This window comes from Strix aluco, chromosome 5, assembly GCF_031877795.1.
Source record: "Strix aluco isolate bStrAlu1 chromosome 5, bStrAlu1.hap1, whole genome shotgun sequence".
Classification (NCBI taxonomy): Eukaryota; Metazoa; Chordata; class Aves; order Strigiformes; family Strigidae; genus Strix; species Strix aluco.
In genome coordinates, this window is record NC_133935.1 from 81611580 (window position 1) to 81625898 (window position 14319).

The following is a 14319-nucleotide window of genomic DNA, read 5'->3' on the forward strand; positions in this document are numbered from 1 at the left end:
GGTGGGTGATTGGCTTTGTTTAATGACCAAATAGATGTCATCTGAACTAGTTCACTGATAAGTAAACTGATCATTAATTTCTCTAATATATTTTTAATTTTGAGCAGGCAGTTTCCAATTTCCTAAGTACTATGAGCTAGAAAAACATAATTAAATTCAGTATCAATAAGCGTAAATGAAAACAATGCAGCAGATAATATTCTACCTTTCTGGAAGTGGGAACTAATAATAAAAAAGAGCAGTCATGATAATTCAGTTATATAGATGCAAGCCACACCACTAATTAGATTGCAGTCTCATACCACAGAGTCGGTGTAGTGACACAGAGTAACTAGTTTGATGCTTTTTCAGAGGTTTTCCTTTTGTACTATTATGCTTAGTAATGTTTGAGGGAATGGTTTGGGGAGGGACTGGTAATTTATCTCCAGTACACAGTTTGTGCTTATAATTTTTCTTTGCTTGTGGCGCTCTTTTCAGCTTGAAACACGGTTTTGAAAACAGATTTGTACTTGCAATGGAATTTAATTTGGCTTTATGAATGTGTTCCATCACTGGACACAATTCTTTATAGGTGCCAATTTGACCTAAGTAAAAAAAGAAGAGAAAACGTGTGGCTCATAAATCAGGTCCTCATCTGCCCTCCCATGCTTTGGCCCCTGCTTGCCACAGTAGTTGTTTGACTAAATTTACAGAGCCGGAACCCTGAGACAAACAAATTGATTTTGTTTTGTCTTTGGAAAGAAAACAGTTGAGTTCTGAAAATAGATATATTTAACAGCTAAAATAAAATGTGACTTTAAACATTTTGAGAAGGCTAAAGAAAGTCACTTCTTTCAGAATGAATGGCGGCATTATCTTTTTCTATGTATTCATAAGCATCTCTAGTGTGCTCACGACCAGCATGTCTGAGTGCCTGAAAAAACTGAAAGACGTTTTACACAGCACCATAAATAAATGTTCCCTTGAGAATGTGGCACAGGTTGTCTGTAGTGTGTGCGGTGTCATACGCCAGGACTACTGCTGCTGTTATTTTGCCAACGTTTATTGAACTTTAAGAAAAAAAATCTCAGTTCAGTGTGTATAAAATTGGGGCTACCGAAACCAGTGCAATTAGTTCAGATTTGCTGAGATGAAATACTGCTACTTATGGAGGTGGAAAAAGTCTTTGTGAGACCAACTCTTAATCTAGCCCATGAATCAGAGAACCTGTTTTTTAAAAGTAATCATCTGTTACTCTTAGTTAAACTTTCGTGTGTTTGTTTTACTGTTAAAATATTTCATTTATAACCTAATCATTTCTAGTCTATGTCGTACAACCTACTAAAATGTCTAGGATTAAATCTAATTCGCAGCCTGTTAATTTTAGCACAGCAAAAGCCTTTGACATTCAGGTCTTATTTATTTGATTGTACACAAAATAGTTTATCCACCAGTTCCTTATGCCATGATCATTATCTACTAACAAATGCTTTTACTTTTGAGAAATCACATTCAAAGTGATCATAAAGTTCAGTTAGTTACTGATTGTCTTTGACTGAAGAATAGTTTACTGCTAAAGGAAAGCAAGAATAAATCAGCATTTTGCCTTCAAATTGTTTCACTGAAATACAAATTGATTCCTGTATTAAGAATAAAATAGTCAAAACTGAAATAATTTTGAGTCCTCCATGCTGGTGCATGGTAAGGTTTGAAATGTCTTTTGCAGCTGTATTAGTGAAGGTGATTTGTCTGCCCTAGGTGTCTTGGTTCATTGAGGTCGTCCTAGATTGCTATCATAAGACCCAAGTAACAGAATAGGACAGGATACCTTCATCACCACAACAACTACATTCTGGTTTTGATTAACATGAAGTAGAATTTTTCCCAAGTTATAAACTTGGCCCAATTTATTTACTCTTGAAAATCTTTTCTGTCATCAGAAAGTTTAGAATTAACATATTAAAAACCCGCCTACATCAGAACATTATCAAACATCAAATAGAGTAACTCTGACTTTTGCTGGACCCAGCATTTTGAAAGTTCTCAAGGTAAAAAACAACTTTTCATCCAGAACAAGCTGAGAAACTTAAGTGCTTTTTAGATTTATTTTTTTTTTTAATTAGTATATGCATATTTTAAGATTTGTCATCCTGGCTTCCCAGAGCATTGTAATCTTCAGTTTTATCACACAATACACATGTATATCCAATGATAGTATGTGCTTTGAAAATATTCTGCTTGCTGTAACTCTCTTGATACAGGTTTTTAAAAATCCATAGGAAAAGAGTTACCCAGCCAAATCCTTCTGAGATTGACAGCCCTTTCTTCTGTCTAGACTCAAGGCATTTGCAGGTGATTTAATGGAAGATGGCATTTGCTCTTGCTCTGTAAACATCTTTAAAAATGCACCATCACTGGTGGATATACTTTCAAGTAGGGGAAGAAAAGGAGCAAGGCTATAATGTTAACTTATTTTCTCATACCGTGACCACTGATTTTTTTCCTCCCTTTCCAACTTCTGGATAATATCTTAAAAATTTTAGTTTATTCATGATGTATCCTCTTTCTAGATACATAATTTTTCCATACAGATGTCTTGTGTAAGCAGTGTGTGGTAGTCCCAGAAGAAAATACTGCAGATATTGTTCATGTAATTTCTGATATGTACAGACAGGGGCAGCAAAAAGACTCTTAGTAAGGGGACTTCCTTGAAGGCCTTTATCTGCTTTGGCCCACAATGTACTTGAGACAAGACTCTTGTGAAATACAGGATGATTTTGTTTCTGCTTCTGTCTCTCCATCTCACTTTCTAGCAGTCGCATAAATCCCTGTGATTTACCACTGAGGTTTTTTGTGCTGAAATAAGCTGTCTATCTAACATCATCCTCTTCTAAGGATGCGTTTGGGGAATATGAAAAGGAGGGAGAAATGGATGATCAGCAAGTGCTGGTTCCAAGGGCAACCTCAAACTCATCATCTACTTCTACTTGTATGGGCTGTATCTCTGCTGGAAGCCCTCTTGGGAAACCATGTGGAATGGGCTGGTAGCCCTGCATTTGTGCTTCTTGGAAATGCCTGGCTGCCCCACAGAACGCTCATTCGCATCATTTGGCAGTGAAACAAATCCATAAAATAGTTAGATAAATGGCCAAAAAGCATCACATAGTAGTATTGCTCTGGGATGATCCTCTGGTTTGTCATTATTATCCAGTATTGAAAGGTATCTCTTTTCTTTGTTAGCTGTACGCCTAGAAATGATGTCAGTAATTGTTAACTATTACAGTGGCTAGACATGAGTACGATTATTTGATTTGCCTTTTAAGGTGCTTATTCACTGATAGGGTTTGATTTCAATGAAGTAGGCTGCTGTGGTACTGAATAGCTGGGAAAAGATTCATGGTTTGATTAAGTGATTGTAAAGTCTCACCACATGCATGATTGAAGTGAAATAATGTCTTTGAATGCTCATTTAATTAAAACATTTGTATTCTTTTGGTAGCCAGAAGTGCAACTTGCAGAAGGCTTTGACGTCTTCATGCCGAAATCTCAGCTGGACTCTATATTATCAAACTATACTCGCTCAGGAAGTCTGCTCTTTAGGAAGCTGGTCTGTGCATTTTTTGATGACAAGACTTTGGCTAACTCTTTACCAAATGGCAAAAGGAAAAGAGGGCTCAATGACAACCGGAAGGGACTAGACCAAAATATTGTGGGTGCAATAAAAGGTATGGTTTTTGCTTTCTTTCGTATGTGTAATTAGAACATATTCTCAGCTAAGGAGAGTGTAAGGGGATTAGAATTTCTGACGTGTGTTAGGTCTATTAAAATATGCAGTCTTATTTTTATTCCCTTTCATTCACTTGTTAAAAATAGCTTCTACAGGGACAGCTTGTGTTAATTTTAAGCCAATGATCCTGGTTTCTGAAGTCAGGCTTTAAGGTTAGAAACTCAATGTTCGTATAAGATAATTATTTTTTTTTCCGGATATCAGAGATGCAAAGAAATCTTGAAAACATAATGACAGCGTAACTGATCCTCTTCGATCAAAATTCTGAGGCTTGCAACTGCATCTGACTGTGTCTGCTCCGTAAATAGTTCAGTATTTGGTGGGTGGATTGGGGAGAGATGGAGGAAGATAATACTGGGACTGAGATGAATTTGATGCTTATAAGAATGGTGGTGGTTCTCCTCTTGTGGGAGCAAATTTCTTGGTGTGAGGATCCTCTGCTGGGTGTTTTATCTTAGCAATCACTGCTTTCTAGCTTGCAGAAGAACATGTGTACCTTCAAACTCTGTGATTGCAACATATAAAGAACATATTGGGTCAGAGATTCTGAACTGGATTCTATTATTTTGAAATCTGATATAGGAGAGAAAATACCCAAGTTACCAAAAGACAGGCTGTGTTGCAAAATAGAGCTTATTTTAGAGTCTGTGACTTGTCCTGATGTACAGATTGCTAACCTAGGAGACATAAGGCAATGAGAAGAGCTCCTTTTAGTCCATTGGCAGCAAAAGGAAGCAAGGGAACCTTTTGCAAGCACCTCTGTGTCCACTTTGGGCCCCTTTCCCCATGCAAGATAGGCATTGGCATACTGGCTTGAGTCCAGTGAAGGGCTGCCAAGATTTATGGTACTGAAGCAGATAAGCAGTGAAGTATGTGTGTGAAGTGACGTATGAGGAGAGGCTGAGAGAACTGGAGAAAAGATGATTCAGGAGAAACCTTACTGCTGTCCACGACTACCTAATAGCATGGTGTAACAGAGAAGATGGAGTCAGACTCTTCTCAGAGGCGCGAGAGGTATCGGACACATGGAAAATTTCAACGTGATCTAGGAAAAGCTTTCAACGTAAGGCTGGTTGAACAGTGGAATAGGGGCTCAGAGGGGCTGCAGGATCTCCATTGCTGGAAATACTTAAAACTTGACTGGTGACAGTCCAGAGCATCGTGATCTAGTTGGCCATGCTGTGAACAGCAGGCTGTTCATGGAGACCTCCAGAAGACCCTTTCAGCCTGTGCAATTCTGTGCTAAAGTATATGTTGTGGCTGTGTCATAGTCGTAATACGTCTTACAGAGTTGCTGGCAGACTTTCTTACAGTTATGCTTATAATTAGGTATAATTCACAAACACTTTTTTATATCTTCCTTTCTTGAACTCAGTAATCTGCAAAAATCCAAAGTTGAATTCACTCTATCTGTATCTTATTCTTCCTTAAAAGCCTTAATAAATAACTTAAGTGGAAGAAAAAGGAGTTCAAAATTACTTTTTTTTTTTTTTTAAAAAAACACCTTTAATTTGAGCAGCACTGTGATAAAAGAAATGTTTTTCAGTAGATGCAGCAGCACTACTAAAATAGCAGTCATCACCCACTGCAGAGAGCAGTGTTTCTCAGTAGCCAAGCTTGTATTATTGGAGCAAATTCTGAGGCTTGGTTTAACCTCTTCCCTTGAGTTTGGGAGGAGAAGGGGGGGAGTTGTAGTTCCACCAGATAAATTTAATCTGTGATGGTACTACTAGGTACCACTGTAATAACAGTGATCTTTATTGGCATTTACAGTGTTTCCCAAATGCTAGTGCCTGATCCCTGATAGGGGAACCCATCCCTAAAAGCTGTAATGGAATAAGATGCCAAGAGCTGACGTCCTGTGGATCTTTACTCAGCCTGACTCCAATAGCACCCTTCTTTCCTCCAAAGAGCTGGGCTATCAGACACTGTGGTTTCATTTATTCCAAGAAATAACTGAGCCAGTATGAAATCTCCACAAGAACAATACCATGTTGTTTGCATTATTATCATTAGGACATTCCTCTACCACGTGCCCAGATATCCTTTAGTAGCACTTTTAGTCCTTTTCCATGACAGAGATACAAAAGTGGAGAAAAGGCTACATTCATGACAAAAACAAGCAGAGAACTTAAAGGAGAGACTGTTTGCTTGAAAATCGCTCTTCCTGTCTGAAAACATTTTAACTGCCATCCTTACAAGTAATTTAGTGCTTCTGCAAAAGGATGATTAGCCGGGGAGAAATTCTCTCTTTTGACTTCGGGTATTTAGTGGCACTTGTTGAATCAGTTGCAGTGTTTCTCCTGGGCAATCAGTTTCCCTTGCGAGTTGCATCAATCTTTCACTTAGAACTGGGGGGAAAAAAGATTTAAAAAAAAAAAAGAAAAGATCAGAAGCGGTTATTTTTTCCTTTATGTCGTTGACTAGAAATCCTTCCCTGCAGAAGTCAATGAGCTGTGTTCAGATATGAGTGTGATGTGTCCCTCAGGGATCCATGCTGGAACCAATACTATTTAATATCTTCATCAATTACATAGTGGGATTGAATGCATCCTCAGCAAGTTTGCAGACACCATGCTGAGTGATGCAGTTGATTTGCTAGAGGGAAGGGATGACATCTAGATGGACCTGGGCCCATGTGAACCTCGTGAGGTTCAATAAGACTCAGTACAAGGTCCTGCAACTGGGTCAGGGCAACCCCCAGTATCAGTGCAGACTGGGGGATGAAGGGGTTGAGAGCAGCCCTGCAGAGAGGGACTTGGGGTATTGGTGGATGAAAAGCTGGACGTGAGCCAGCAATGTGTGCTCGCAGCCCGGAAAGCCAAGTGTGTCCTGGGCTGCATCAGAGCAGTGTGGCCAGCAGGTCGAGGGAGGGGATCCTCCCCCTCTACTCTGCTCTCATGAGATCCCCCCTGCAGTGCTGTGTCCCACTATGGGGTCTCCAGCACAGGAGAGCCATGGACCTGTTGGAGCGGGGCCAGAGGAGGCCACAAAGATGATCAGGGGGCTGGAACACCTCCCCTGTGAGGACAGGCTGAGAGAGTTGGGGTTGTTCAGCCTGGAGAAGAGAAGGCTTCAGGGAGACCTTATAGTGGCCTTTCAGTACTTAAAGGGGGCTTATAAGGACAATTGAGACAAACTTTTTTACCAGGCTCTGTAGTGACAGGACAAGGGGCAGCAGTTCTAAACTGAAAGAGGGTAGGTTTAGATTGGACAATAGGAAGACTATTTTTTGTAATGATAGGGTGGTGAGACACTGGAGCAGATTGCCTGGAAAATCATTGGAAGTGTTCAAGGCCAGGTTGGATGGGGCTTTGAGCAACCTGATCTAGTGCAAGATGTCCCTGCCCTGGTAGGGGAGTTGGAGTAGATGATCTTTAGAAGTCCCTTTCAACTCAAACCAATCTATGATTCTATGATTGGGGGGGGTCCCATTTCTGCCTCCTTTCTACTGCATCCCCATTCCTTTTTGCCCATGTTGGTGTTTCCCTAACCACACATTGAGCAATCAAATCTATTTTGACTTTCATTCAAGAGAAGAGCAAGCAAGTTAGAGAAGAGAAACAAATTAACACATTGGCTCTCCAAGACTGCAGACTCTGGCTTCCTGTGCAGGCAAGAGCAGACAGTGGTCATAATTCCCACAGTAGGCACCTGCGGTGGGTGGGCTGGGTACAGCCTAGTGTCAGAGATTGTCACAGAATCACAGGATCGTCGAGGTTGGAAAAGACCTTGAAGATCATCTAGTCCAACCATTAACCTAACACTGACAGTTCCCAACTACATCAGATCCCTCAGCACTATGTCAACCCGACTCTTAACACCTCCAGGGATGGGGACTCCACCACCTCCCTGGGCAGCCCATTCCAATGATTAATAACCCGTTCTGTAAAGAAATACTTCCTAATATCCAGTCTAAACCTTCCCTGGCGCAACTTGAGGCCATCACCTCTTGTCCTATCACTTATTACTTGGTTCAAGAGACTCATCCCCAGCTCTCTGCAACCTCCTTTCAGGTAGTTGTAGAGGGCGATGAGGTCTCCCCTCAGCCTCCTCTTCTCCAGACTAAACAACCCCAGTTCCCTCAGCCGCTCCTCGTACGACATGTGCTCCAGACCCTTCACCAGCTTCGTTGCCCTTCTCTGGACACGCTCGAGTCATTCAATGTCCTTTTTGTAGTGAGGGGCCCAAAACTGAACACAGTCATTGAGGTGCGGCCTCACCAGTGCCGAGTACAGGGGTAAGATCCCTTCCCTGTCCCTGCTGGCCATGCTATTGCTGATACAAGCCAGGATGACATTGGCCTTCTTGGCCACCTGGGCACACTGCTGGCTCATGTTCAGCCGGCTGTCAGTCAACACCCCCAGGTCCCTCTCTGACTGGCAGCTCTCCAGCCACTCCTCCCCAAGCCTGTAGCGCTGCTGGGGGTTGTTGTGGCCCAAGTGCAGAAGTCCCCAGGCCTTGGTCACAAGCAGGAGCTGCAGCTGCGTGTTTGAAATAAGTAGGAGTCTTAAGTCATTGATCAGGTTCCCCTTGTGTCAGGTACTGTGTGGATTCAGAAGGGAAAGATTATTTCTACCATCAGAGAGCCCATAATTTTTGCAGATCGGACATTGGCAATGTGTGGTGCTGTATTGACTTCTCTGGGACGCCCTCACAGTTGGCCTGACGTCCTTGCTGATCAAACTACAGAGGAAAGTATTGCTAATGCCTTTCATGCAGTGGTTTTGTGAAGCTGTTAACATGGAGAGAGTTTGGAGGATGTGATTACTTTTGATCCCCTTATACTTACCAGCTAGCACTGTCTCAAAAGCGTGTGTATAAAAATACTGAAATTGTCATTTTTTTGCATCCTTCCCCATCCCATTTGTGTGACATTAATTCTCAAGGATTACAAATTCTTTGAGCTGGGACCAGTTTTCTCTCTTTGTTTGCCAGCCATAATTGGACACTGGGCTCTGAGACCTCTGACCAAGGCTACAATAGCAATACTAACAGTAATAATATTTTTTCTATTTCTGCTCTTGTTTATTTTTTGCACACCTCTCAGTTGAAAATCAATTGCATCAGTTTCACTCCATCTATAATTTTGTATTTTTGGTATAATATTGCTAGGTTTGCTGTAAATATGGAATTAAAGATAATGTTGAGCCTCTGTGTACCATTTTTTAAAAATATAAAGTTGGACCTATAAGATGCTTCATTTTTCTCAGTAATGGCTTTTTTTTTTAGCATATTTTTTTTAGCATTTTTTTTATAAAAATTCTATTTGACATTATAAGAACTGTAGAGATTTCCGCAGTGGTAGGACTTACACCTTTCATCAGTTTGCCTGCAGCCTTAGGAACTTGACCAAGAGGCCACCAAATGACCAGATCTTCAGCTCTCTACTTGCACCATATGGAAGGCAGCATTTCTGAGTGCCTGCCACATCTGGAGACTCAGTTCAAAGTACACTATTATTTTTCTGTCATGTTTTTGTGTGAAATTCATGAATGGAAGACATCAGGTGTAGACTGTTTCTCTGGGATAGGCTTTTATAAGTAGTAACTACAGTATTACTATGATAGTTATACACACAAATGACTTCTGAATGATAAACTTGTGAAATGCTGAGTGGATTCTGTTCTCACAATCCTAGATTTGCTTTTTGATAAGTGGATAATTCGATATATTTTGTTTATAATCCTCTCCAGTCTCCTTTTTTCCGTTCTGGTGGTGTATTTCAAAAAGATGGTATCTTTTTATTTCAGTCTTTACAGAAAAATACTGCACTGCTAACCATGTGGATAAACTTCCTGGTCCTAGAGACTGGGTCCAGATTCTTCAGGATCAAATTAAGCTTGCAAGAAGACGATTAAAAAGAGGCTCAGGTATGTATAAAAATATAAGGAACAACACGTGAGTGTAAGATTAAAAGCTTAGAGCCTTTGTATCCACAGAAGTGTTTTTCTTGTTGACCGTGGAGTTGTACATGTTCACTCTATGAAAATTAGACCTCTTAAGATTTTCGCAGGTTTCTGTGTAAAGTACAGTGTTTCCTTATGTTTGGTATGGTAGCAGTTGTCTCTAACCCCTTTCCATTAGAACCCAAGTTATTCTTCCCCGTGTTTGATGAAATCTGAGTTCTAAACTAGCAGATCCATCCAGGGTTGCAGGTAGAAGTTTTTTAATTCTGTGTTGCTTGGTCTGACAGGCCACTCACTGTACTGTTAAGACATAACCCAGATGGCTTTTCCCTCTAAACTATATGTGTCTGGAAAGGTAGATGAGTTTTTTTACATTCCTTGTGAAAGAATCAGCATCACTGTCACAAAAAACCCTGGTTGTGCCAGCAAGGTTCTGCAATACATGGGAGGGAGTTTGCCAGCAGTGAGTAACAGGTAATATAGGTAGGGTTTTGCAGCAAAACTGCTCAACTTGGGCTGGGGTAACGTACATGCTTGGGGCTGGGACCAGCCTGCGGTGAAGCTGCAGCTGGTGAGCTCTCAGCTCTAGCAACGAACAGCAACGTGCAGTCTCAAAATCCCCAGTAGAATTCATGGGAAACCAATATCATTGATTAACAGACATATAATTACTTTATAAACCTTAGCTAGTCTCTTTCCCATCTTCATGCCTTCCATCCTACCAAGGGGCTTTCTTCATACAAGGCTTCACTTTTCCTCATCCTTGTGTTTTCTTAAGGCTCTCTCATGGTCATATTTTTTGCCTGTTGCTCCCTTGAAGCATCTGACACCGTTGTCCAAGACACATCACTTGTGCCAACGTCCTTAAACACATTCCTTCACTGTTATTTAGCTGCCTGCCTTTTCCCCTCTTCCCTTCTGCTCATCACCACAATTAAGTGCCTGTTAGCATCGTTGGGTTGATGGGATGGGAAACCTGATGGCTCCACAGGGGATGCTGGTGGTCCCCGTGGCTGTGTGGGGGTGAGCAGAACCACAGCAAATGTCCTCTCTGGCTCCCTGTCTCAGAGAGCCAGTGTTTTCTGTCCAAAGCTGTGTCTCTGAAGCACGCGCTTAGACTGGCATCTAAAATCATTCTCCACAACGTTATTAATGCCAGCAGGGAAAAGCATAAGACTGAGGAAAATGAGAAACACCCAGAGACAGAAATAACACAGAGGGAGAAAAAAAGTGCAGATTATTCAGTAGCATAAGCTTCCATGAGTAGAGAAGCAAACCAGCACTAGCCTTAAAAAGGGTTTCTGGTGCATGTTGGGGGAGGGAGGAGAGAGGGATACAAGATAATCTTGTTAAAGACAGTGTCAGATTACTGGTGTTGTACAACAGGACTGCTTTCTGCCCCTTCCAAGGCTGCCTTGTCCCCCCCAGGACAGGAGGGCGGAAGTGGGATGCCAGGCTTCCATAAGGTGAAGAGTGCAGTGTGGGATGTGGGGAGCAGAGGGTCCTTGGGCTGTCTGCAGAAGATCCCTCAGGAAAGAGGATTGACCTAATTTTGTTTTGATTTTTATTTTCTTTCATCCGTTTTTATTTGCTTTTCTTCATGCCTCTGCAGGATATTAATTAAAATGACAATGACATTCAGCTTTTGCCTTTCAAATAGGGCCACCTCCATCTCTGGTCCTTTCTCAGGATGGGAAAATCTAAGCAGAGGATATTGTTTCTAAGCTAGCAAGACTATGAAGAAAAATAAGTGAAGCTGAGTATAGTGTGACTGAGTAAGATAGGCTCCAATATATGTCTCTGCCTGCAGAGAGAAGGTAACTCGTTAACCGGTATGTGGATGAGTAGTGAGCAGCAGTGTACCTAGCAGCCCCTCAGGTTTATTTGCTGAAAAAAAGTACACAGTACCTAGATGGTAGAAAAGCGCTTTTTTTGTGTTGTTTAGTTTACTGGCCATTCCCTGCATGCAGTGGTTTCTCTCTGACATGAGGCCACAGGCAGACATGCTCCTTTCGATCTAGCAGGCATGATGGAACGCACGACTGTGGCCATCTGCACCTCACCGTCCGCTGCCATCTCCACTGGTGGCTGAAGCTAACCCACCCTGACCTCGCACTGAAGCAAGGGAGAAGTTTCCACAGCCTTTGTGACAGCAAAACAGTAGATAGCAGCAGAGAGGCAGGAGCAGACAGCTGGTTGCAGTAACATCTTCATCTTGTTGAAAGAAGATTTGTTAGTATTTTTATGATACAACTGTGAATTTCTGGTAGGAGGGACGTAGAGCGGGATCAGGTGACAGATCAATCTTTTGTTTTCAGCAATGGCTGTTAGAAGATGCCAGGGCAGGTCTATAGGACCGAGGGAAGGATGTTGCGATGTTTGCTAGCATAGTCTCACAGCCCTTCAGCAGATTTATCCTGATACAAATCTGGTTGTGTGGGAACTATGTACATTTTAACTATTCATTGGGAAGCCGTACCAAATTGTTAAAGCTGTGTGTAACTTACAGAGACCAAAACAGGAGGGGAGGGCAGGCATGAAGGGAGGTTTGATCTGCTGTGGCAAGAAGGTGTCCCAGGACTCCATGTTGCAAAACTTAACTTTTAAGAATCTTAAAACTATGGGAATAGCAGCCACTGAGATGTGGGACTCATCACTCTTCCAAGCTGAGCTCTTGAGCTATGCCAGTCAGCATGTGGCTGGTGGAGCAGAGGCTTGAGCCCTCCCAAGCAAGTCTCCTCATGTCCATACTCCCAGGTCATTCTCTTTTAGTTTTGTCTCCACTTGCTCACTGAAACATGCCGGCTGAGTTTGTGGGTATAGACTGAGGTGCTCAAAGGACAAATCTGAGCCAGTGTTACAGTAAATTTACCCAAGACTCTCTGAGCCAATATGTCTCCCAGCTGCCTGATGGCAGTAATTTATCTACATCAGTTTCTGGTTTGTCATAATGCACAGGCTTTATATGGAGAAAACTTAAGATGATCCATTTATTTTACAGAAGCCACAAGACAACTTTTTAGTCACCACTGAGTTGGGCTAAATTTTAACAGCTGTAGTATTTAAGAGAGGAGGGGCAGGTTTTCCATCCTGCTTGCCTTCCCCTGAGCCATTTAGTACATACTCTGATTAGTTTTTCATTTCAAACCAGGCAGTAAGACAGTGCATTCATGAGCAGCCCTCTCTGCTTTATCCTGTGAAACATTATTTCAGTCTGATAACGTAAATCCTGCTCTAGCTTTCAGTGATATTAACAATTTCAGAGAATTCTAGCAAATGAGTGGAGTGGATCTGCTTTTCGTACCTCTTTCTATAGGGCGTACTCTCCTGAGTGGTTCCAGATGAAATGAAATTATGATCACTGGATCATAGATGCTGCCCAGCTTCAACCTTATTTATCATGTTTGGCTCATCTCCTAGAGTTAGGGACAGAAAGGCTCCCTACTTGGAAAGCTAATCAGAAAAACACTTAAAAATCCTGCTTTCTAGAAAATAGTTCCCCTGTGTAGATTTTGAAAGGTTGTTATCCTAAGCCAAATAAATATTCATTTAAGTTCTGAATTAGTGACAATATTTTTCATAGCTGGAAATATTCTTTTTTTAATTTATTTATTTTGCTTTGGCTTTTTTCTTAGTTCTTCTAGATTATTGCCTGAGATCTGAGACTTGGGTAGGTTTTTTTTATTTGTTAGATCTGAGAATAAAGCTGTCACTGCCATTAAATTTTTATTGGCCTTGTTCAGTCTTTTCAAAATTTCACAAGTTGGCTGTCACAAAGGGGAGAAGAGACTGCGAGGTTAATGTTACAAACAGATGTTATAATTAAAATTAAAGAGTATGATAATATTCTTCAGCCTTGACTACTGGTCCCCTTTCATGCCAACAGCACAACGTACTGGGGCACGGCTTCATAGCGCCAGATCTGTCTTCTCCAGCAGAGAAGCTGAACCTTTTTGGCTGCTGAGATGGGATGCAAAGTGGCCCTGGAAGGGAAGAAGTCAGAGAAAAAAGCATGTGCATAGGTTTCCTCTCTTAAAGCAGCGTGAATTTCAATGCAAATTGCCTTGTAATTTACAGCGGCAAGTTTCCCACGGCGTGGGCTTTTCACCCTGCAAAAGAGAATATGGGTAGGTGGCTGGTGGCCTTGCCAGTGGAAGCACAGAGGGAGACAGTTGTCCATTAGCATAGAGATCTTAAAACAGGTAAAATCAGAAGAAACGGACTCGCTGTTCATGTCACCTCTGTGCCAGATGTAGCATCCAAGCCTTTTGATTACTAAACTCTCCATCCATTAATAAGCAGTAGGTCAGGGCCCACACATCTCTCGCAGCAAGTTCTTCCTCCCTTTTTATGTTTTGAAGAGCCTGTAAGCCATTATTCGTAACGGCTGTCCACTGCATAGACAGGGAAGCTGGTACTGGATGAGTAATACTTTCGAAGTACACAGGGTAAGAGCTGTTCATGCAAAGTGATTACCTTGTGCCTAACCTGGAAGCTTTTGATTGCCCTACTCTATAAAGGAGAATATGGCAATGTTAGAAAACATGCTGAAATTTTTTGGGCAGGATTAATTTTAAATAAATTACATGCCACGACTCTTCATCCTTGAACCATTATTTAAAATTACCATTACCTTGTTGCAAT

The 14319-nt window shown here is 41.6% G+C and overlaps 1 protein-coding gene across 2 annotated transcripts in view; it reads left to right on the forward strand.

Annotated features, from left to right (window-relative positions):
- The window catches only part of BEND7 (BEN domain containing 7), a 48359-nt gene that overhangs the window by 23689 nt on the left and 10351 nt on the right, over positions 1-14319 (forward strand). The window contains exons 6-7 of one of the 2 annotated variants that reach the window (XM_074827959.1): positions 3479-3704; positions 9520-9639. In XM_074827959.1, coding sequence (XP_074684060.1) covers positions 3479-3704; positions 9520-9639 — 346 coding nt within the window. Of the gene's footprint in view, positions 1-3478; positions 3705-9093; positions 9326-9519; positions 9640-14319 lie in introns of those variants that run through there. The other variant, XM_074827960.1, reaches the window with a different exon arrangement.